Source organism: Ranitomeya variabilis, chromosome 6 (assembly GCF_051348905.1).
Source record: "Ranitomeya variabilis isolate aRanVar5 chromosome 6, aRanVar5.hap1, whole genome shotgun sequence".
In the NCBI taxonomy this organism is placed as follows: domain Eukaryota; kingdom Metazoa; phylum Chordata; class Amphibia; order Anura; family Dendrobatidae; genus Ranitomeya; species Ranitomeya variabilis.
This window is the reverse complement of record NC_135237.1, coordinates 117,598,651-117,622,707: the sequence shown is the minus strand read 5'-3', so window position 1 is coordinate 117,622,707 and position 24,057 is coordinate 117,598,651. Positions and strand designations below refer to the sequence as shown.

Below are 24,057 nucleotides of genomic sequence, written 5' to 3'. Positions count from 1 at the left end.
GAATTAAAGCTGAATTGTTGTGTTACAGATATCTTTCAAAAAATTGCTGCTGCTAAAGATCAAAGAGAATGGGTGATTCAAAGTGGAGCACATAAAGTAAGAGATGATGATTCATTCAAATGTAGAAATGATGGCGATCCATATTATCCATATGATCCATATTCAGTACATCAGAGGTGGGGAACCTTTTTTCTGCAAAGGGCCATTTGTGTATTTATACCATTATTCGAGAGCCATACACAATTATCAACTTGAAAATGTTCTTTCTATATTTGGTCAAACAATTACCATATATACTCGATTATAAACCAGCCCAAGTATAAGCCGAGGCACCTACTTTTGCCACAAAAAACTGAGAAAACTTATTGACTCGAGTATAAGCCTAGGGTGGGAAATGCAGTAGCTACTGGTAAATTTCAAAAATAAAAATAGATACCAATAAAAGTTAAATTAATTGAGACAACAGTAGGTTAAATGTTTTTGAATATCCATATTGAATCAGGAGCCCCATACAATGCTCCATACAGTTCATGATGGGCCCCATAAGATGCTCCATACAAAAGACGCCCATATAATGCTGCGTAAAGGTTAATGATGGCCCCATAAGATGCTCCATAGAAAAATATGCCCCATATAATGCTGCATAAAGGTTAATGATGGCCCCATAAGATGCTCCATAGAAAAATATGCTCCATATAATGCTGCACAAAGGTTAATGATGGCCCCATAAGATGCTCCATACAAAAATATGCCCCATATAATGCTACACAAATGATAATGATGCCCCATAAGATGTTCCATACAAAAATATGCCCCATATAATGCTCCATAAAGGTTAATGATGGCCCCATAAGATGCTCCTTATTAAAATATGCCCCATATAATGCTGCACAAAGGATAATGATGCCCCATAAGATGCTTCATACAAAAATATACCCCATATACTGCTTCACAAAGGATAATGACGGCCCCATAAGATGCTCCATATTAAAATATGCCCCATATAATGCTGCTGCTGTTGCTGCGATATAAAATAAAATGACATACCTCTCGTCGCTGCCCGCTGCTCCTCAGCGTCACCGCCTCTCTGGCTGTGACGTTCAGGTCAGAGGGCGAGATGAAGTGTTAGTGTGCACGCCGCCCTCCGACCTGAACGTCACAGCCAGAGGACCCGGAAGACACAGCGCGGCGGTGGAACGGGGACAGGTGAATATCGCATGGCTCATCCTCCCCCAGTCCTACTCACCCTTCTGGCGTTGCATATCAGTCCCTACATCTCGGGCACAGCATCTCTCTTCCTGTCTTCCTTCCAGTGCTGAGCGGTCAGTGATACCGCTCATTAAAGTAATGAATATGCGCTCCACGCCTATAGGAGTGGAGACGTGTGCATATTCATTACTTTAATGAGCGGTATCACTTACCGCTCAGCACAGGAAGGAAGACAGGAAGAGAGATGCCGGCGCCCGAGATGCAGGGACTGATATGCAGCGATGACACCAGGAGGTTGAGTATGATGTCTTCTGCTCCCCCCCTCCCCTGCTGGCAATGACTCGTGTATAAGCCGAGAGGGGCTTTTTCAGCACAAAAAAATGTGCTGAAAATCTCAACTTATGCACGAGTATATACAGTACCTCACCCCTAATGTGATAGCTGGAACTGCTTCTCTTTGGGCGGTTTTGATATTAGGTGGTAATGATTATATTACTACTTTCAATTGCTTTTCCAAATTTGCTTCGTTCTGGAGCGTAGTCAACTCTTTGCAATGATAAGTTTTGTAAAGAACTTGCAGCAATAAGACGTACCAAACACAGATGTATATTACACTGCAGTGAAAAATTCCTAACTGCTCACGTTACATTTATAGAACTCAAGCAGTGGGAAATCTGCTATATATCACAAAGGAGACACTGAGATTGCTGTATATACATCACATCGGAGACACTGAAACTGATGCCTACATCACATAGAAGACACCAAGACTGCTGTATATACATCACATAGAAAATACCAAATCTGTTGTATATACTGTACATCATATAGGACACACCAAAACTGCTGTATACATCACATAGGAGACACTCACACTGCTGTGTATACATCACAAAGGAGGCACGGAGACTGTTGTGTGCACAACATAGAAGACACTGAGATTGCTGTATATACACAACAAAGGAGACACCTAGACTGCTATATATACATGACATAGGAGACACTGGGGCTGCAGCATATACATCACATGGAAGATACCGTGGCTGCATCATATATATCACAAAGGAGACACAGGCTGGAGCATAAAGTGAGTGAAATAAGTATTGAACACATCACCAATTTTCTAAGTAAATATATTTCTAAAGGTGCTATTGACATGATATTCTCACCAGATGTCAGTAACAACTCATCCAATCCACACAGGCAAAAAAAATCAAGACATAGATGTCCATACATCAAATTATGTGTAATAATGAGAAATGACACAGGGAAAAAGTATTGAACACATGATGAAAGACAGGTTCAGAAAGCCATGGAAAGTCATGACACCAGTTAAAATCTATTAGTAATTAGTAAGCAATCCCGAAACTTAGTGAAAAATAATATCAGCTGGTTCAACTGATGGCCTATAACAAGGTGTCTCATCACCAAGGTGTCAAACAAATTGTCTCAAGATTTCAGACAGAGGCATGAAAAGAATTATTAGAAGAGTTGTCCAAGAGCCAAGGACCACCTGCGGAGAGCTACAGAAAGACCTGGAATCAGCAGGTACAATTTTTTCAAAGGAAATCATAAGTGATGCACTGAACCTCCATGGCCTGTATGCACACTCACTATGCAAGACTTTATTGCTGGCCCAGCCAATCACCCAAGCTAAATCCAACAGAAGATGTATGGAAGGAACTTAAGCTCAGAGTTCATAGAAGTCGCAAGCATCGCTCCTAGTTTCTCCATACAGGAGGCACATTGAAGCTGTCATTGTCAACAAAGGCTTCTGTATGAAGTATTAGCTACATTTCAGTAAACGCATGCAATACTTTTTCCCGTGTCATTTATCATTATTACACGTAATTTATGGACATCTATGATTTGATTTCTTTGCCTGTGTGGATTGGATGGGTTGTTACCGACAAATGGTGATAATTTCATGTCAGTAGCACCTTTAGAAACTTACTTAGAAAATTGGTGACGTGTTCAATACTTATTTTGCCCTCTGTATACATCACGTAAGAGTCACCACGGGGACTAAAGCATATACATCACATAGTAGACACTGGAGCTACACCATATACATCACATAGGAGACTCTGAGGAGGGAATATATACAATAGGAGACGTTGGGGCTATAGCATATGCATCACAGGATACACTGTGGCTGGTGCTGCTATCTTTACCTATGGGATGGGAGTGCCTCATGCTCTAACTCTGTCTCCAAGGTATGTCCAAATGCTGGCACTCCTTCCTTGCATGCACCACAGCGTACATTAGTGAACGCTGTGTGTGCGTGCTGGTAGAGCAAGAAGGAAATAAAGGGCAGGTGAATGGCAAAACTGTGTTGCTGGCCTGAGCACTATAGTGCCCGTGAATCTGCCCAGGGGCCGGAGTAAAGGGGCCCGAGGTTCCTCACCTCTGATGTACATCATAGTGCTATAGTTACTTTAAAGGGGTTTAATCACTTACCAGTGAATTTATTCTATGTAAAACATTTTTGACAAACAATAAACTTTTCAAATACAATTTTCAGAATTGCATCCTTTTCCTATTACAGATTGCTAACTCTATAGCTCCTCCAGTAGCAGGCTTGTTTTGGTCGAGCATTTTCTGATGTATATTCTTTAGTAAATGGGGTATATGTGCTGTGAGGAGCGTACATAACCCTCTGTGAGTAGCGCTCATAACACTGCCCAGCACGAAGCTCTCTTTACATGATGGAAATGGACAGTATTGTCCTATACAGCTGTCTCTGTCCTGTCACAGAGAACCGATTATGAGTTTTGACTGACATCTGGCTTGTACTGCCCATACCCCCATCTGACAGTGTAATTCTAAATAGCTGACTGGATACACAGTCAAAGCCAGCAGTCACTTATGGGAAGAACTGCTCATTATCGGTTCTCTGCCATAGTCCAGCTAAACAGCTGCATATATCAACATTGTCTACTCAGAAAGCAAATCTGATAATCATTGCTTCTTCCTGCCTGTACCGTGTAGCCAGACAGCTATTTAGAAGGGAGGAGCAGAGTGAGGGAGACTCACATAGACAGGACAGCTGCTATCTATTGAGTATTATCTGTGATAGCAGAGCTGAATTCACATGTACACTGCTCAGTACTGATGTATACTGCCCAACTTGCTAATACTGCCTATGAGCATATGTTGCATAGAGGCAGGAGAGCAGAAATATACGGTGTATGGAGGACATCGTTTCAGCAAGTCTCCACCCACTAGTCTAGAGACAACTGAAAAGCATTGATGGAGCCTGCAGAAAATAGGGCATATGGTGAACAGATATAGCATTATTCCTCATATAATCACATGGCCACTCATTCTCAAAAGCCACATCAAACGACAGGCACACAGTTGATGACTTATCCATAAGATAGGTCGGCAATATGAGATCGGTGGGGGCCCAACACCTGGCACCACACTGATCCACTGAAAACTGCTCTGGCAGCAGCGGGAACCTCGCTTTTTATGTGGCAGAACACAGCAGCCCTGTACATTGATTAGTGCCTGCTGCCAGGTACTGTAATTTGTCTTCCATTCACTTGACTATGAGATAAAGTGCAGTACTTAACATTTGGATAGAAGAAAGAGTGCAGTAATTGGTAGCAGCCACTAAGCAATGCACAGGGTTTCGCCTCATACAAAGCTTAATTCTGGCCACTCCTGAAGCAGTCTTGAGCTGATCAGTGGGTGTGCCGGCTGTCGGACCCCCACTAATCTCATATTGATGACCTATAATAGAGATTGGGTATTAATTCTTAGGTTCCGGATACCTCTTTAAGGTTTCCAAGCAATAGATTTTAATTAAAGATGATTTCTAGGACTAGATAAGGACAAGACACTTCTACTACTAACTACTACCTAATTGTTAAAACTCAGTCTCCTAACTCAAGGTGGGAGAACATGAGCTGGATAAGGCATTTACCAACTAAAGTAGAATTGGAACACTGTATTTCCTTTTGGCTGGTGGCAATATGGGGATAGTTAGCTGTGACCACGGCCTTTTTATATATGTTGTTTATATATACTGTAGGTGTAACTTTCATTATATTTCTGCCATTCATGATAAAGATAAAACCATGGAGAGGTGATCTCTGCACAGTTAGTATCAGCTTGTTGTAAAGCACAATGGCCAGTGTGAAATCTGCTTGTTTTCTAATCAAGATACTGACATGGAAAATAAAGTATTCTTGAAAAATATTATTTACATATAAACTTGATTTAAATAGTGGGTAATTTTCTGATCACACTTTCCAATTTAATCCAAAATGGCCTAGTGCTCAACTCCTTACCACAAAGTGTCATCATGACTGTATATCTGGATTGCACGTAGTTTACCGCAATCCACCGTGCAGTTACTCCTCTGAAATGGCACAGGCACAAGAGTTGTGCGTGTATCATCAGCAGCAGGAGCAGGCTGTTATACACACACCTATGTTCTTGATGTGTGTACCGGGACATTGTCTAGCTCTGATCCTAGTACTTCTACCACTCAGATGCCTAAGTAAATAGTGATAGTGGCATGTGAGGTTTCTGACAGATGAAGATCTCTCCCTCTGTCATCCTATCAGTACCTCTACAGCACGATCTCAGGGTGGGGGTATTGGGGTTGATGGTTGCTAGTTGCTAAGGCAACCAGCAGGCCTAACACTGTCTGTTCTCCATGTCTGACATAAATCTCAGCCTATGAGATCCAGCCAAAGGATTACTGTCAGTCAAAGATTGACAGGTTCTAGATAATGCACCTTGCTACATAAGTAATGCAGAGTATTAATGCAATCAAAAGATCACATATTGAAGTTCCCTTGAGGAGTTTGTAGTTTTGTAAAAAAAAGCTTAAGTGTAAGAAAATTACAAATATGGTAAGTCCCGAAAAAAGACATCATACGACTATGTTGCCGAAAAAAAAAAAGTGAAAGAAAAAACACATTGTCAAAAATGCCTAACTGTCACTGATTCCAAACGTTTAAGGGATTTTATTAAGATTAACTCATGAGCAGGTCACCCTTCTTTGTATATATTGTTAAAATTATATAGTGCAGCAGGGAAAATGACAGGGGTACCTAAATTTACTTCAGCTATCTATGTGCTCATGGATCGCAGCATGGAGCTTTTGAAGATAACCATCACTTGACCACTGAATGTGATAGTCGCTCATGCACAATAATTGATATTTTTTGTACTTTTAGACCCTTCTGAGACTCCTCGCTGCCAGAGACAGTAACGTGTTACTCGGCGCTCTTCTTGCTCTTACAAGTTTGGCCGAGAGGTGAGTTATTGGTATGAAATGAGTCTGACTCCTTGACACTCCCAAATGAATATTTATTTTGCTTATTTTTTTTCTAATGCATCTCTTTGCAAGATTACTGAGCAGCTTGAAATAATCTTTATTAGGTGATGGTAATTCATTTTCCTAAGGGGCCACTTGAGAGATCAGGGCTTTTGTGCAGGGCTGAGCCCAACCAATTCCTGCCTGCCCATAGACTTTATACATAATAAGTTCAACTGCCTTCTAAAGGTTTTTTAAGACTTTTTAGGGTGCACATCGTTGAAATAAATGAAAAAAAATAGTAAGGTAAGAAAAAAAGCTAAAAAAAAGACACTTTCAATCCAGCCCACCTCTGTTGAAAAAAGCTGTCCTCTGTGGACATAAAAGAAATAAAAAAGTTTTTTTCCCCCCCAAATATAAAAGGGTTATAAAAATGCCTTAAACAATTAGCTTCATGTATTGCATAAAAAAGGACAAAAAGTATTTAAATATCTAAACAAGAACATTTTTAGAGCCATTGTATGCAAATTGTCTCTAAAAAGAGAAAGATGATATGAACCTATAAAATATAACTTTTATTGGTAATTTAAAAGGACTAAACAAAACAAATCCTCACAAAAACTCTCTATAGAAAACACGACAAGATATAAGAGTATAAACCTATTAAGCAGGTGATGATAGTCCAATCCCGGAGATATACCCTTGTAGTAAGAAAAATATTTAAACACTTAGTAACTCTATTCCTGCGTGCTGCTGAAAAATACCCAATTGGCGCATAAAGTGTAAAAATAGTGCAATAAACAGACTGCTTGGGTCATCTTGGGCAAAGATGTGGATACAATGCTTATGCTAGAAAAAATATCTTTAATAACTAGCCGCCTTCAGTAGACATATTTATTTAGCAAAATTCAGGAGTGAGGCTAAATAGGGGCCTGTACTCACCCCAATGAGCCCTGTTGCCTCTCCCTTAGCCCACTTAATTTACAAGTGCATGTCTCCAGAAGCACCAGCTAAGCATAATGTACCGGGCACTGCATTGTATTGGGCACTACACTGGCAGATTTGCAATTTTCGCTTGGCAATATCCACTGCTGCTTGTGGAAAACACCCATGGAGTCAAAATCGTTCCTACACTTGTGTGGATAAATTCCTAGAGGGGTCTAATCTCCAAAATTGGGTCACTTGAGAGGTGATTCTGCTCTTCTAGCACTTAAGGTCTCTATACAGTATATCGCAAAAGTGAGTACACCCCTCACAGTATGATTCCACCCATACAGTAGGATGCCTTCAGAGTCTTCCCCCACACACAGTTTGATGCCACCACATTCTCCCTCACACACGGTATGATGGTCCACACGCTGCGATATACGTTATAATGTTCCCACAGACCCTCCACACAATAGGATGACCTCTCAGTCCACTGCATAGTATAATGGCCCCTCAGCCCCACACAGTACCATGGCCACCACAGTCCCACCGTGCACACACAAAGTATGATGCCAACACAGTCTCTTACACAGTATGATGCCATCACAGGCCCCCCCAAAAGTATGATGTCACCACAAACTCCCACACACATAGTATGATGGCCTGTAGTATCCTCTCACAAAGTTGCCACCCACACAGTATGCATCAATCTCACAATGAGATGTCTCCCCAGCCTCCCATACAGTATGATAGCTCCAGCAGTTTGTCCACACAGTTTGATGCCTCCACAGCTCCCCCCTCAAAGTATGATGTCCCACAGATCCCTAAACAGTATGATACCACTTGCCGTATGCCAATATTTCCAACCTATTCACTATCCTTTTCCGCGGGCTAGACAGGAACAGCCAAAGGCCCTTATATGGCTCATGGGTCGCGGCTTGGTTTGCTCTGTATCCAATACGCAAGAAATGTGTGTTATAATATGAAGAAGGCAACAACAATGTAAGTCTTAAAATGTGCCAACTTAAAGTTATTATTTGTCCTTAATCTGTAGTTATGGGTCAATCAACTAAGAATATAGTCTGATGTTCCTCCGCTGACTGATCCAAGTCTTCTGTCTATGACCAACTATACATATACTGTATATGTAATGACTGATAGCCACTGCAAAACTGTGGAAATATTGTCGCGTTAAATGCACTTTTATATGAAGCATTTTTTTTTTCAGCCCAGAATGCAGAACTGCAATTAGTGAACTCAGTATCGTGGAAAATCTGATGATGATACTGCAAGAATATGATCTGCTTTCCAAAAGGTGAGCTTAAACAGGTTGTTGAATATTTAAATAATATTCATTTTTTGCATGCATGGTTATTTAAACCATAAGCGGAGGCATACTCGCCTTCCAGCATCGTTGTGGATCTAGTGAAAACAGCTCTGCAGGTCTATGCCGGCTCCAGAAGCAATGTCCGCTCCATATGAAAGTCAACCGGACCACTAAAAACCCGTGTTTGGCTGCATCATTCAGGTGACTGGAAAAGTGCTTCATTAGATGTTTCTCTGATCATGTGCTCTTCTAGTCAAATGACCGCTGCAGTCAATCACAGGCTGCAGTGGTCCTATTTACTTCTGACTGCAAGAGACATTGCCTTGGTTTATTGCTTTTAAATCATGCTTGCCTAAAATAATATTTTAGTATCAGACAACTCCTTTATTGACAGCAAAAATTATTTCCATAAAAGTTAAAATTTATTTTTTCTTAAATTCAGGTTCTTATAACCCCTTATACGGGAATGAGTTTGCAGCTTCTGAACTGAAGAACTCTGAACTGTCCTGATATTTATTGTAGATCATTCATTCCATGTAATGCTTCAGGAAAACTGTGTGGCTACTCACAGGTTCCCTCACTAGTATTAGCTGATTGGTTGATATACTTTAAAGAACCTGATGCTAAGTGTCATTTTTTAAATCTTCCTACCCTCAGTTGGTGTTAGTTGTCATGGGAGATATTTAAAGACTAGTAAATATTAAAACAGATCTATCATCCAATTTTTCAATTCAAATTTTATACATTAAAAATAAGTCTCCTAGACCCGATGAGGCTGATGTACTTATATTGAAAGTCAATGGCAGAATGACTCTTGTTGACAAAAGGAACATTTCATTTTCAAACTTGACAACTTTCAAAAAGGTGACATTGCAAATGCATAGACAACACCTTTAAGGATGGGGGGGGGGTGTCAAATAGCTGCCATAACAGCTCAAATTAGGGGCAGACACCTGAAAAAGTGCCATCAATCGACCCAGAGTACAAATAGTATTACTGTGCAGCATGGATACATGGGAGAGGGCCTGGGACAGGGCTTGGACCAGCATTTCTAGGTTAAACATTGGTTAGGTGGATCAGTAACAGGCATAGGCCTGGTACTCTGAGAGCCCTGCAAAATTCAGGCAACACACATGAAAGAGACCCAACTTAATGTCCAAACATTTCCAAAGATTAGGGGCAGACACCAGGAAAAGTGGCATCAATTGACCCACAGTAGAAATTTGATAATGGCACAACAGCAGTCAACCATGGGCCATGCATGAGATATCAGGGTCTGGGCCAGCATTTCGAGCTTTGAATTTAAGTTCAAATTCAGATGATGTGGGTGAGGGATTGGTGTAAGCCTGCTGCGCTGGGAACCCTGATACCTCATGCAACAGCTCAAATAGCTTTTTTGATCAGCCACACTCAGGTGCCACAAACATAAGTTTCGAAGACTACTATTGGTAGAAAAAAATCAAAGATACTAACAACTAACAAAGACAGTTGACTGATCAATTGACCCATAGTAGAAATTTGAAAATGGCACAGCAGCAGTCAGCCATGGGCCATGCAAGAGGTATCAGGGTCTGGCCAGCATTTACAGATTTGAATTTAAGTTTAAATTAAGATGAGGTGGGTGAGTGACTAGTATAAAACTGCTGTGTTGGGAGCCCTGATACCTCATGCAACATCTCAAACTTTTTTTTTGCTTTGACACACTCAGGTGGCACAAATATCAGCTTTGTAGACTACTTTTCTTAGAAACATTTAAGGATAGTAACACAGGTAGTTGACTGAATGTTAGTACAGGTCTGCCTATCTGGGAGCCCTACTGCTACAGGCAACACACATGAAGGAGACCCAAAATTATTGCCACACACCACTAAAGTGCCATCAATTTTCAAAGAGTAGAAATAGTGTAATTGAGCTCTGACACCCCTTCCACTACAGGCAACCCGCCAGATGGAGAATCAACTTGGAGTTTCCACATTTCAAAAAATATTGAAACACACCACTAAAGTGGTATCAATTTTCCCAGAGTAGAAATAGTATAGTGGGGCTCTAACACCCCTTCCACTACAGGCAACCTACCAGACAGAGACTCAACTTGGAGTCTCCACATTTCAAAAAATTGTTTTGTAACATCAGCAGCAGTAGCAACAGCAGACACATAAGCCACGACAAAGGTATCACAGACTGCAATAACGCAAGATCAATGCAGCACATTAAAAACTACACCATCACTTAGTCTGCCCAGTCTGCGACTGGGGTGCAAAATTCATTAAAGATCCATACCTTGTTCATCTTGATGAAAGTTAGACAGTCTACACTATCGGGGGACAGCCGGATGTGCTTATCCGTCAGAACACCACCAGCTGAAGACACGTTCTGAGAGAACGTTGGCTGCCAGGCATGACAAAACCTCCAATGCGTGATAGGCAGGCTCAGGCCACATTTCCACTTTTGAAGACCAAAATGCAAAAGGATCCAAACTTACCCTGGTGACATTGATATTGAGCTTGAAATTCTCCTGCACCATCCTCTCTAGTCATTCATAACGTGTCAGACTTGTATTCTGTTCTGCTGGCGCATGGGCTGGTCTAAAAAATGTGTGAAGCGACTCACAGAAATTGCTTCTGCTACTTACACTGCTGCTGCTGCCAATGTTTTTATCTTGATTACTAGTCATTCCTAGGGATCAAATCTATAACTGCGATGTACACTGTGTGTCTCACTGCTGTCTTGGGGAAAACCACTCTTACGATTGTCTATAAGCGTGTTTTGATACTCCAGCATGCATACGTCCCTTTCCAGTGGGGGAAAAATCTGGCAACATTTACTCTTGTACCGTGGATCTAACAGAGTGGCAACCTAGTAGTCAGCAATATTTCTAACCCTAAGAATAGGCAGCATGTTGCAGATAGTGCAGCAAGAAGGCGCTCATTTGTCAGGTTCTTCCATGAGGTCCAAGTCCATGGTGTGTTGGTGGCAAGGTAACACTCAAGCTTGCTTCCTCTGTCTGCTCCCATCAACCATGGACAATAGAGAGGGGATCATTATCCTCTTCATCTCCTGACTGTTGGGCTCTCATCACCACTCCCTCCTCGCCCTCCTACATTCTTTTGTCCTCCTCCATTTGGTTCCTGCACCTTCACTGACAGTTTGTCTAGTACCATGAGCCCACCTAAAAAAATAGTTGCATTGTTTTGAACGCGAAAAAGTTCTAGATTGTTGTCATAAAGCCTTTTCAAAATGTAGTCCTATTTTCAGAGCTGTTTCTTGAGGGTTCAAAACCATGAAAGTGTGTTTCCAAACATCAGTAGTACAGTCAAGCATTACGAAACATATTGGCAGCCAGGAGGTATGTGGCTAGGGCTGGAGCAGAACAGAGATTAGATGGGGCAGGCAAGGAGATGCTTGGAAGTTTAGTGGAACAATGGCTACCCCGGCAACAGCTGTATTGTCAATCACTATGAAACACAGTGGGCAGCCAGGAGGTATGTGGTTGGCATGCTCAGTGTATCTGCCTGAGAAAGAACACAGTCTAGGTATTACTTAACCTGGTTGTTCAGATGGTGCGTCTGTGATTGCTGAAGTGTGCTAGGTTGTTGCAATTTCAGAAAAGACATCTCATCCTTAATGTCAAAAATACTGTAGGTGTTGCTACTGCTGCCTCACTACTTGTTGGAGCCGTAACACTGGCACAGGCAGGGGAACATTGTGTCTGAATGGATCGCAGAGGGCATGCCGGTCACTAGGGGTGGCAGTTATTTGTTCAGCTAAAGTTTTGCAGAGCAGGTAACAGAGGTTATCCTGGTACTAAGTCAATTTGCCTTCATTTTGGAAATTGGAAAAAAATTCCCCCATTTCACAGCAAGGGTCTGAAAGTGTGGCTATCCAGGTGTCATCACTTTGCTTCATGATAACAATTCGCCTGTCCTCCCATAATCATTGCAGCATACACTTGCCATGCACACCGGCATGACCCCATTGTTTCATTATTGTAATCCCACTGCGATGGTTGGTTGTCATGGCCAGCTTTGTAATCATGGCCATTTTCACTCTGACTGTCTGCTTCATCCCCTGTCGATGTCAAATCTATTTCCTCCACTTCCAACTTCTCCTCCTCCTTCTCTTTGTCCTCCAAATCTTGCAGCATGTGATATGAACCTTTAGGGTCCATAACAGACACAGGGTAGTGCTGAACAGGTGCAAATTGGTATTCTTCCTCGATTCCCCTCTTGCATGTTAGTCGGTGTAAATATGACTACAATTAATAGCAAGATTGCATTGCTTATTCCATGTGTTCCTATAGACAAATTTTGTTGCCTCCTCATAGGTCTTCAGTAGGCAACGTGCATCTCACATTACCTGACAAGGTCAGATCTCAAAGTAACCCATGCTCCTGTTTGACTGTTGCAAGATGTAATCTGTCATTACTTTACGCTGTCCACTACGTTTCGCAAGCATATATATTTGCTCAATAAATCTTGCACTATTAAATTCAGGATGTGGGTAATGCATGGAGCATGGATTATTTTGCTTGTCCGTAAAACATCCAAAATGTTCCGCGCATTGCTGATGACAATTCCAATTTGCAGTTCACAGGGAGCCAGCCGGAGGGCTTGTTGCCTCTTGATGCACAGCAGCAACTCTTCCTACTTGTGGCTTTTCTCCTCCAGGCATGTTACCTGTAAAACTGCTTGGCAGCACTTTGCCTTGCATGAGCAAAAAGAATGAGGGTGCTGTGTGGAATCCTTGATATGCCGTGTTTTTAAGTTGGTGATGAGGTCATGTAAGTTAAGCAGGATCCGGAGGAGATGTAGGAGGAGATAGATAACCGCTACCTGATGGTGGAAACAGACATAGCTCCTAGTCACGGAGACATCATCACCTGTCCCAGATTCGGTGATGCATTGCTGACACTGAAAACATTAAATGAAAACTCATTCATTGTCCCTGACCACAGTTGTTGCAACAAGAATCTATAGTGCATTGCACTGTGGAGCTCAAAGGCAAGTCCAGAAAGCAGCCTACGTTCACCTACACATGAAAATAGGGGGTTGACACCCCTTTCTATGAGAAATAATGGTATCTTTGTAACTCCAGCAAGGCTGAGTGCACGCCACCATTACTCGAAATGCAGAAAAATCCACAAGCTGGTAAGGTAGGGAACGTAAGTATAGTTGACAAACCAGAGAATGATTGGAAGCGTCCAGTTGTTTCCTTGCCATACAATTGGCCACGGATATATGTTGTTTCGATAGGCGAGGAGGAGTTGTACTTAGAGTACCAAGATCAGTAGAGGAGTATGACGATGATGGAGGTGAAGATGACACTTCACCAAATAACTACTACTTAAGGGTGCGGCTTGTCTGACAGAAAGACAAGCCTGGCAAGAAGGGGGTGGAGGACAATTTGAGGTTTGCTCTGATTGCTGGCTAGCATTGCTTTCTGAACCTTTGCGAGTCCTCACACTACCATAGACCAATTACACCCATATTACATTTTATTTCACGTTTATCTTTCTTGTAATAGCAAATAGCAGTAAAAAAAATCAATGAATACAAACACTACTTACAGTGTAACATTATTTTTACTTTTGAGGCCACACACAAAGTAAATTTAAAATCAAAACATGATGAATATATTTGTTTAATCTGCAGGCTTTCAGCAGAGCTCCTACGTCTTCTATGTTCAGAGTCTGACGTTAAGGAACAAGTGAAGATTTACGATGGTGTTCCCACTTTGCTTAGTTTGCTTCACTCTGACCACCTAAAGCTGCTATGGAGCGTTGTCTGGATTTTGGTTCAGATCTGTGAAGATCCAGAAATCAGTGTGGAAATTCGGACGTGGGGAGGAATCAAACAGCTGCTTCATATTTTAAAAGGGTATAAGCAGTATTAATTCCAGAAATGACAAATTGTCAAAAAGTGTGAATGTACATATTTTGGGAACTGACATATCCTCTTTAAACGGTAACATTTTTCACAAAACTTTGACTAAAGCTCCATCCAGGTATCCATGTTGCACGGCTAGAACACATCTATTAAAGTCTATGAAGATAGTCACATGTCTGTGCTTTTTCCTGAACTGTTTGTCTATACAAAACTCACGGAGACATGCCCATTTTTCTCTGGTATCCCGGATGAAAAGTGCCAAGCCTGTGGTCCATGAAAAACACGTACAGTACACGGATGGCATCATAGTACTGTCCATGTGCTATTCATGTTGAACTTTGCAAAGGATAGGAGAAGCTTTATAATTTATTTATCCATCTGTGAAAAACACTGATGACACACTGACCAAACACTGATGACAATGATACAATTTTTTCATGTATGTGTTTAAACACGGACGTTTGAATGAAGACTTGGAGGTCGAATCACTCAGCCAAGCACTGCTGTCCTCTTTGACTGGGAATAGCTCATAGATTGCTCACCTACTGTTCTGGAGGAACAGCTTTGGATTAGCACATAGAATGCTACTGATTAAATGTTTTGAAATGTTTCTATGAAATGACAAGAGTTTTGAGTGCAGTTAGGCTTTGTTGATAAGTCCAGTAGTGATCGGTTAGAACGGATCCAGCAGAAATTAGTTGTCAAAAAAGTTGTGCACATACAACTTTTTAGTCCGTTTTTCAAAACTGATCTGCTAGATCCATTTTTTAAATGTTGAATTTTGATGTCTTTGGAAAACAGATTAGTTAAATAGCCCACCATTTGTTTTCTGTTTCTAATGGATCCAGAAAGCAAAAAACAGATCCATTAGCCATCCGCTGTTCTCCCATTGCTAACTGGTCAGTTTTTTTGCTCGCTGGGTCCATTTTGACAGACCACTACTGGACATGTGAACATAGCCTAACTCACCAAGTGTTTCCAATCTTCTCAGCTTTGTGACACTCCTGGAAAAGTAGAGAGGCACACCTTTTCAGTGTGACACCCGGGTTAGCCTCTTGCACAAAACTGAGATGCGTGGCCTGTTTGTTGAAACAGAAACTGTCAGTTCTTCTGATATTCTTCAGCAGAGCCCTTTACTAAAGCCATAGTGCCCCCTGAATATAAAATTAAGATTAAGTGTCACGTCTGAGCCGTTATACTGATTACAGTGATACCTTGGTGGATGAAATCTGTCTTGTGGTTGTTGTTTAATATTTATTTTCACTTAATGAGATTCTCATGTAAAACTAACATACTATCAAGGAGTATAGATCAAAAACATTCAAAAGATAATTTCAAATGTTATTATTAAAACAATTATCAAAACAACATTACAAATATGGATTGAAAGCAAATTAGGCTCAGAAATTCTGACTTTTTTCAAATGTGAAAATATAAGAAATGTTAACGTCTCACATCTGCACAGAATCGGTCAGTGATTCATTACATACTGTCATAGAAATGCTCTTGCCGAACATCATAACCTTTGTAATATATCACTTTTACATTCTTCCAGGGAACAGTATCTAGTTTCTGATCGCTCCTCCATTGGGAGCTTGTCAAGTGCAAACGCTGCAGGACGAATTCGACATCTTTACTTATCTGAAGACTTGAGCCCCAGAGAAATACAAGAAAATACCCTTTCACTTCAAGCGGGTAACGTTATTTGTCATGTACATGTTGAAAGAGCAATGGGTAGTAGACGGCTTTGTTTTCAGCTTGTAAAATAATTTACAAAAACTAATGTTGAAAAAAATGAAAATCTGGGTGAGAGAAGTTTTGGTCATCTTGAAGGTGACCTTTTCTGGTTGTCCTTTTTCAGAATAAAAAAAACAAATGGACAGGTATGTAATGCTGAGAAATTACAAAATAGTCATTATTTACTTGATGAAGCCCCTAGTGCTCCAGTTCCACCTCTCCGTAATCCCCCCAGTCTACTTTTCCAGGGCTCCAGCATTGCTGCACCTTCTGCAACATATGTCCGCAGCAGACAACCACTAGTCTCAGTGGTCTCCTGCCATCTCACAATGTAGACTGGATTTCCAGTGTTATTTTGGCACAGGTGTAACATAAAGCTTTTAGGACTGTGTGGAATATCTGTAAATGACCTCTCACATCATACTAGGTTGTAGGACCTTTTGGGCTCCCTAGGCTACAAATACAAGGTACAACCGCAACCATTGCAACCCCTCACCCATAGTTCCACACTTTAATGGTTTTATATTGATATAACATTTTATGTTGATATAACATATGCAAAATATACAAAAGTAGTTTATGGTTTTGATATTGTATACAATTTTTAAGTATTGTATAGCTAAAGGTAGACAGTATTATCTATCTCTACTCATCCTATATCTGGTTAGCTGTTTTAGACATTACTGTTTGAGAGTATGTTCACATTGAGTTTTTTACTTAGATTTTTGAGAACTTTGGCTCTAAAATCCACATGAAGAAAGCTTCAAAAACTATTCTGTGAGCTTCCTATTCATTTCAATGGAAATGTACTCCTTTAGTGCACATGCTCCTGTACGTGTGATTTTTTTCATGTGGAAAAAGAAACATGTCAAACTTTGAGGCATTTCTGCTGAAAAAAAAGCTCCATAGCATAAAAAAATCAAAAACCTATGACCAGATTTTTAAAAATGCCAAAAGTTGTAAATTTTTTGCGCAACTAGGAGTTGCATAAAAAAATTGTGAAATTTCAAGCAGCTTTACGTTAGATTTCTATCACAAACTGTTTAATACATTGGCGTTTTAGGTTTTCAAAGTAATTTTTTAATGTGGATTTTTCAGCCCAAAAATTTAACTTTCAAAAACTCCATGTGAACATACTGTAACTCTATCAGTGACCTAAACGATTTTTGTAACATAATGCTGCATAAGCAATTTGTGTTTTGTCTCCCTACCAAAATACGAAGCCATATTGCAGCTAATCTGAATGTAAATTAGCAAAAACTTCTCTTTCTCGTTCCAGCTTGCTGTGCAGCGCTTACTGAACTTGTGCTCAATGATACAAACGCTCATCAAGTAGTTCAGGTACAGTCATAGCCATATTTCTCTGCAAGGTTTCTGGTTGGAAAGTTTTAATCGTTTGTCTTAAATTATGCATTTCTCTTCTCTAAAAATGCAGAACATTTTTTATCAAGCAGACATTTTTACAGTTACAAATGGCTTTCCTTCAATAAAAGTCAATGACAAATTTCCAAAAAAAACAGAATACTAGAAGCAACCTGTTTCACACTTTTTGGGACTTGTTAACACAGCATCTGTTAGATTTACAGAGCTCTTTTATTTTTTCTTCTTTTCATAGATCCAATATTCTGAATAGTTTCATGATATAATTTTATTCAGCTTAATTTTTAGCACAGAGATCGAAATGACTGTGTATACGCACCTGTCAGGGAAAAATATTTATTTTTTAAATTGGAATGAGCAGAAATATTATTAAAACCATGGAAATTATATATAGGCACAGATTTAGTTTACACTCAGGAACAAGGACTCACGTATTCTCATGAAGTAATACACAAATTAGTGGTATAAAAGTGAAAAGTGGTGCAGGGCTGTAGCCGTGAGCGAGGTACTCCTCTTCCACGCAATGGCACACTACATAAAAACGGGGTCCGGCCTATGTGTGCGTGATTGAGTTGTTGCTGTGGACACCTTCAGTTTCAGCTCTGCCACAATTTGTGCGGCATCGGACCCCTTTACACGCACAATGAGGAAACCAGAGAACTTTGTAAAAATAAAATCCTTTTTATTAACAATAAAATGTATGTACAGAGGGTAGCAGGAAACATGCTTGCTGTTCTCTTTTGCACAATACAGTGGAACATTGTTAGTGGTTCTGGATGGCGACACAGAGCTTGTGATGAACTCTAGATCTGCAGTTTAAGCTGAGGACATCTTCCCAGTATAGTGCCACACAGGTCGATGTGTTTTGCTGGGACCACTACACTCCAACTACACTTCCTGAATACTATGTAAGAAAGGTCCACCCGCTACCTCCTTACTAAATGTGACCCCAGCCTAGCTGACACTGCCTTGCTAACAGCAGATTCCAGGTTTGGTAAACACTAAAGACGTTCCTCAAGTGTTCTTGCTATAGGTAGCCCAATTTGCCTGCTTAAGGAAGAACACCGCTACTTTTGAAGATCTCTTGCTGAAACGTGCTCCCTTTTCCTGGTCTTTTCCCATAGACACACCCAATGATGATCGCTGTCCTCTGAGGGTGTCCTTTCTTGTCTCCAGCTCAATAACAACTAACTCCCAGGAACTAACACACAGGTCCTTATTACTCTTCCCCAACCATGGGCCAGCCCTGCAGTTAACCCTGTCACCCCTGACAACAGGAACTGCAACCTCCCAGAGGATAACACATACAGTACAGTACATTTTCATACATTTAGAACAACAGGGGTCCCTAGAGAGGTGTCACGTCATTCTCTCCACCCCTACACAAAGAATTACTGTGGTTGTAAGAGGGCTGTTTTCTATAAATGAAACCACTAAAACACATAGAAATAAAAGAATAAAACATACGGAACATGACAATTCCTCCCCCCCCCAGAGACAAAGCACACCTCCAGGTGCCAGAATAGTGATGCCAAACAGACATTTGACATGATAATTTCCAATTTCTCGAGCATGCTCGGGGGTCCTCCGAGTATTTTTTAGTGCTCAAAGATTTAGTTTTTCTTGCCACAGCTGAATGATTTACATCTGTTAGCCAGCATAAGTACATGTGGGGATTCCCTAGCAACCAGGCAACCCCCACATGTATTTATGCTGGCTAACAGATGTAAATCATTCAGCTGCAGCAAGAAAAACTAAATCTCCGACCACTAAAAAATACTCGGAGGACCCCCGAGCATGCTCGAGAAATCTCGAGTAACGAGTATATTCGCTCATCACTAGTAGTAAACCCTGTAGAGAAATCTGTATTATATTAAAGGGAATCTGTCAATAAGAGTAACCCTTTCCCCAAACTACAGATATGAGCTTGCAGATCTTTGAAATGTAAATCCCTCAAAACCTTTATATCTTTTATCCTTTTATGTATTCCTTAGACATTAGCGTTTTAATTCATATGTTAATGTGGTGTAAAGTGCCTGTGATAGAGCACTTCCTAACCCTCTTCCTCTCAATTTTTTTTCTGGATTAATCATCAGCCTCTTTTTTAAAGATTGCACACAGTATGTGTAAACCAAACGCTAGGCTATCAAGCTAAAGTGGTTGGTGATGGGGTGTGGGGAAACAAGCTGGGAGGTAGAGGCTTGCAAAGTGCTCTGTCACATCCAGAGCACCTACACACGTGGTCAAAATTGTTGGTACCCCTCTATTAATGACAGAAAAACCCACAATGGTCACAGAAATTGATTGAATCTGTCAAAGGTAATAATAAATAAAAGATCTATGAAAATGAACAAATGAAAGTCAGAAATTGCTTTTCAACCATGTTTCCACAGAATTTTTCAAAAAATAAAACTCATGAAATAGGCCTGGATAGAAATGATGGTAAGCCTGAAAATAATGTGACAAAAGGGACATGTTAAATCAAGGTGTGTCCACTAACTAGCATAACAGGTGTCTAAAATCTTGGAATCAGTGAGTGGGCCTGTATATAGGGCTACAGATACTCACTGTGCTGTTTGGTGACATGATGTGTATCACACTCAACATGGACCTGAGGAAGCGAAGGAAAGAGTTGTCTCAGGAGATTAGAAAGAAAATTAGAGACAAACATGTTAAAGGTAAAAGTGATAAAGCCATCTCCAAGCAGCTTGATGTTCCTGTGACTACAGTTACACATATTGTTCAGAAATTTAAGATCCATGGGTTGTAGCCAACCTCCTTGGACGTGGCCACAGGAAGAAAATTGATGACAAATCAAAGAGACTGATAATTAGTGTTGAGCGATACCGTCCGATACTTGAAAGTATCGGTATCGGATAGTATCGGCCGATACCCGAAAAGTATCGGATATCGCCGATACCGATACCCGATACCAATACAAGTCAATGGGACACCAAGTATCGGAAGGTATCCTGATGGTTCCCAGGGTCTGAAGGAGAAGAAACTCTCCTTCAGGCCCTGGGATCCATATTAATGTGTAAAATAAAGAATTAAATTAAAAAAATATTGATATACTCACCTCTCCGGAGGCCCCTGGACATCACCGCTGGTAACCGGCAGCCTTCTTTGCTTAAAATGAGCGCGTTTAGGGCCTTCCATGACGTCACGGCTTCTGATTGGTCGCGTGCCGCTCATGTGACCGCCACGCGACCAATCACAAGCCGCGACGTCATTCTCAGGTCCTAAATTCCTAGAATGAGGAGTTTAGGGCCTTCCATGACGTCACGGCTTGTGATTGGTCGCGTGGCGGTCACATGAGCGGCACGCGACCAATCAGAAGCCGTGACGTCATGGAAGGCCCTAAACGCGCTCATTTTAAGCAAAGAAGGCTGCCGGTTACCAGCGGTGATGTCCAGGGGCCTCCGGAGAGGTGAGTATATCAATATTTTTTATTATAATTCTTTATTTTACACAGTAATATGGATCCGATACCGATTCCCGATACCACAAAAGTATCGGAACTCGGTATCGGAATTCCGATACCGCAAGTATCGGCCGATACCCGATACTTGCGGTATCGGAATGCTCAACACTACTGATAATACGAATGGTAACAAAAGAGCCCAGAAAAACTTCTAAACAGATTAAAGGTGAACATCAAGCTCAAGGAACATCATTGTCAGATTGCACCATCCGTCGTTGTACTGTTGTGAATTAGACTTTTTGGCTCCCTCTTGTGGTTTCTAGTGATATGACTCTGGGATTTTCTTCCCTCAGTTTGCACCCACCTGGGTCGTTAGTCCAGGGGTGTTGCTATATAAACCTCCTGGATCCTTAGTCCAGTGCCTGGCATCGTTGTAATCAGATCCTTTCTGTTTGCTCCTATCTGCTGGTCCTGGTTCGTGCAAAATTAAGCTAAGTCCTGCTTCTTTGTTTTTTTGGGTTATTTGCTTGCTCTCATTTTTGTCCAGCTTGTACTAAATGTGATTCCTGACCTTGCTGGAAGCTCTAGGGGGCTGGTGTTCTCCCCCCGGGCCGTTAGACGGTTCGGGGGTTCTTGAATTTCCAGCGTGGATATTTTTGATAGGGTTTTTGCTGACCATATAAGTTATCTTACTATATTCTGCTATTAGCTAGTGGGCCTCTCTTTGCTAAATACCTAGCTCATTCTTACGTTTGTCTTTTCCTCTTACCTCACCGTTATTATTTGTTGGGGGCTTGTATCCAACTTTTGGGGTCTTTTCTCTGGAGGCAAGAAAGGTCTTTCTTTTCCCTTCTAGGGTTAGTTAGTTCTCCGGCTGGCGCGAGACGTCTAGAATCAACGTAGGCACGTTCCCCGGCTGCTGTTATTTGTGGTGCTAGGATTAGATATATGGTCAGCCCAGTTACCACTGCCCTATGAGCTGGTTTTTGTGTTTGCAGACTTAGTCATTATTTCTGAGACCCTCTGCCATTGGGGTCATAACATTGTACGAACCAAAATGGATTTCATGGGAAATGACCAAGGAAGACACCATTGTTGAAAAAAACCATAAAAAAGCCAGACTGGAATTTGCCAAACTATATGTTAACAAGCCACAAAGCTTCTGGGAAAATGTCCTATGGACAGATGAGACAGGAATGAACTTTTGGCAAGGCACATCAACTCTGTGTTCACAGACAGAAAAATTAAGCATATCAAGAAAAGGACTACTGTGAAACATGGAGGAGGCTCTGTTATGTTTGGGGCTGCATCTGGCACAGGGTGTCTAGAATCTGTGCAGGGTACAATGAAATCTCAAGACTGTCAAGGTATTCTAGAGAGAAATTTGCTGCCCAGTATCAGAAAGCTTGGTCGCAGTCGCAGGTCATGGGTCTTGCAACAGGATAATGACCCAAAACACACAGTTAAAAACACCCAAGAAAGGGTGAAGTGGCCTTCTATGAGCCCTGACCTAAATCCTATTGAGCATCTTTGGAAAGAGCTGAAACATGCCATCTGGAAAAGTCAACCTTCAAACACGAGACAACTGAAGCAGTTTGCTCTTCACATGTGGGCCAAAATACCTGTCGAGAGGTGCAGAAGTCTCATTGACAGTTACCGGAATCGTTTGATTGCAGTGATTGCCTCAAAAGGTTGTGCAACAAAATATTACTGTATTTTCCGGCGTATAAGATGACTTTTTAACCCCTGAAAATCTTCTTAAAAGTTGGGGGTTGTCTTATATGCCGGGTGTCGTCTTATAGGGCGGGTGCGGACCAATGTGCATATGGTGGTGGTGGGGGGAGTGGTCCCAATGATCAAGAGAGGGGGCGTCTCACAGGGAAGGTGTAAGTGGAGTATCCCCCTATTACCTCATTGTGGCAGTGATGCTCTCTGTGCTGGGGCGCGGCGGCTCCTCTTTGTGCAGTGTGGGGTCTCTATTCTGGGGGCAGCGGCTCCTATTTGTGCAGCGTGGGGGCTCTGTTCTGGGGGCGGAGGCGGCATATCTTTGGCCAGCGTCGAGGCTCCGCCGGCATTTCCTCAAAGCCCGGAGGCACCGGCAGCTCCATTGCTGCAATGCGGTGGCCTCCAGGGAAATGGCCGCTGGGGGCGGCGCATGCTCAGATTCAGATCTCATCCCGAGATCTCGGGAGACAAGATCTGAAATGCCGGCAGAGCCCCGATGCTGCACACAGATACGCCGCCGCTGCCCCTCAGCACATAGCCCCCACGCTGCACAAAGAGGAGCTGCCGCCCCCCCAGCACAGAGAGCATCGCTGCCACAATGAGGTAATAGAGGGATACTCCACTTACACCTTCCCTGTGAGACGCCCCCTCTTTTTCATCATCGGGACCCTTCCCCACCACCATATGCACATTGGTCACTCGCCCTATAAGACGACACAGTGTATAAGAAGACCCCCGACTTTTAAGAAGATTTTATATTTTAACTGGAAAAGTTGGGGGGTCGTCTTATACGCCCAGTTGTCTTATACGCAGGAAAATACGGTAAATTAAGGGTACTATCATTTCTGTGCAGTCCCATTTCATGAGGGTTTTTTTTTTTTAATTCTGTGGAAGCATGGTTAAAAACCAATTTCTGACTTTCATTTGTTCATTTTCATAGATTTTTAATTTATTATTACTTTTGTCAGATTTAAGTTATTTCTGTGACCATTGTGGGTTTTTCTGTCATTAAAGGGAACCTGTGACCCCCAAAATCGATGATGAGGTAAGCCCACCGTCATCAGGGGCTTATCTATAGCATTCTGTAATGCTGTAGATAAGCCTCCGATGTTACTTGAAAGAGGAGAAAAAGAGGTTATATTATACTCACCCAGGGGTGGTCCCACTG

At 41.6% G+C, this 24,057-nt stretch overlaps 1 protein-coding gene across 5 annotated transcripts in view; it reads left to right on the top strand.

Annotated features, from left to right (window-relative positions):
• The window catches only part of NEK10 (NIMA related kinase 10), a 407,343-nt gene that overhangs the window by 132,263 nt on the left and 251,023 nt on the right, over window positions 1-24,057 (top strand). For 4 of the 5 annotated variants that reach the window (XM_077268949.1, XM_077268946.1, XM_077268945.1 and 1 more), the window contains exons 9-14: window positions 29-96; window positions 6,405-6,484; window positions 8,640-8,726; window positions 14,390-14,614; window positions 16,179-16,318; window positions 17,640-17,701. In XM_077268949.1, coding sequence (XP_077125064.1) covers window positions 29-96; window positions 6,405-6,484; window positions 8,640-8,726; window positions 14,390-14,614; window positions 16,179-16,318; window positions 17,640-17,701 — 662 coding nt within the window. The remainder of the gene's footprint in view (window positions 1-28; window positions 97-6,404; window positions 6,485-8,639; window positions 8,727-14,389; window positions 14,615-16,178; window positions 16,319-17,639; window positions 17,702-24,057) is intronic. The other variant, XM_077268950.1, reaches the window with a different exon arrangement.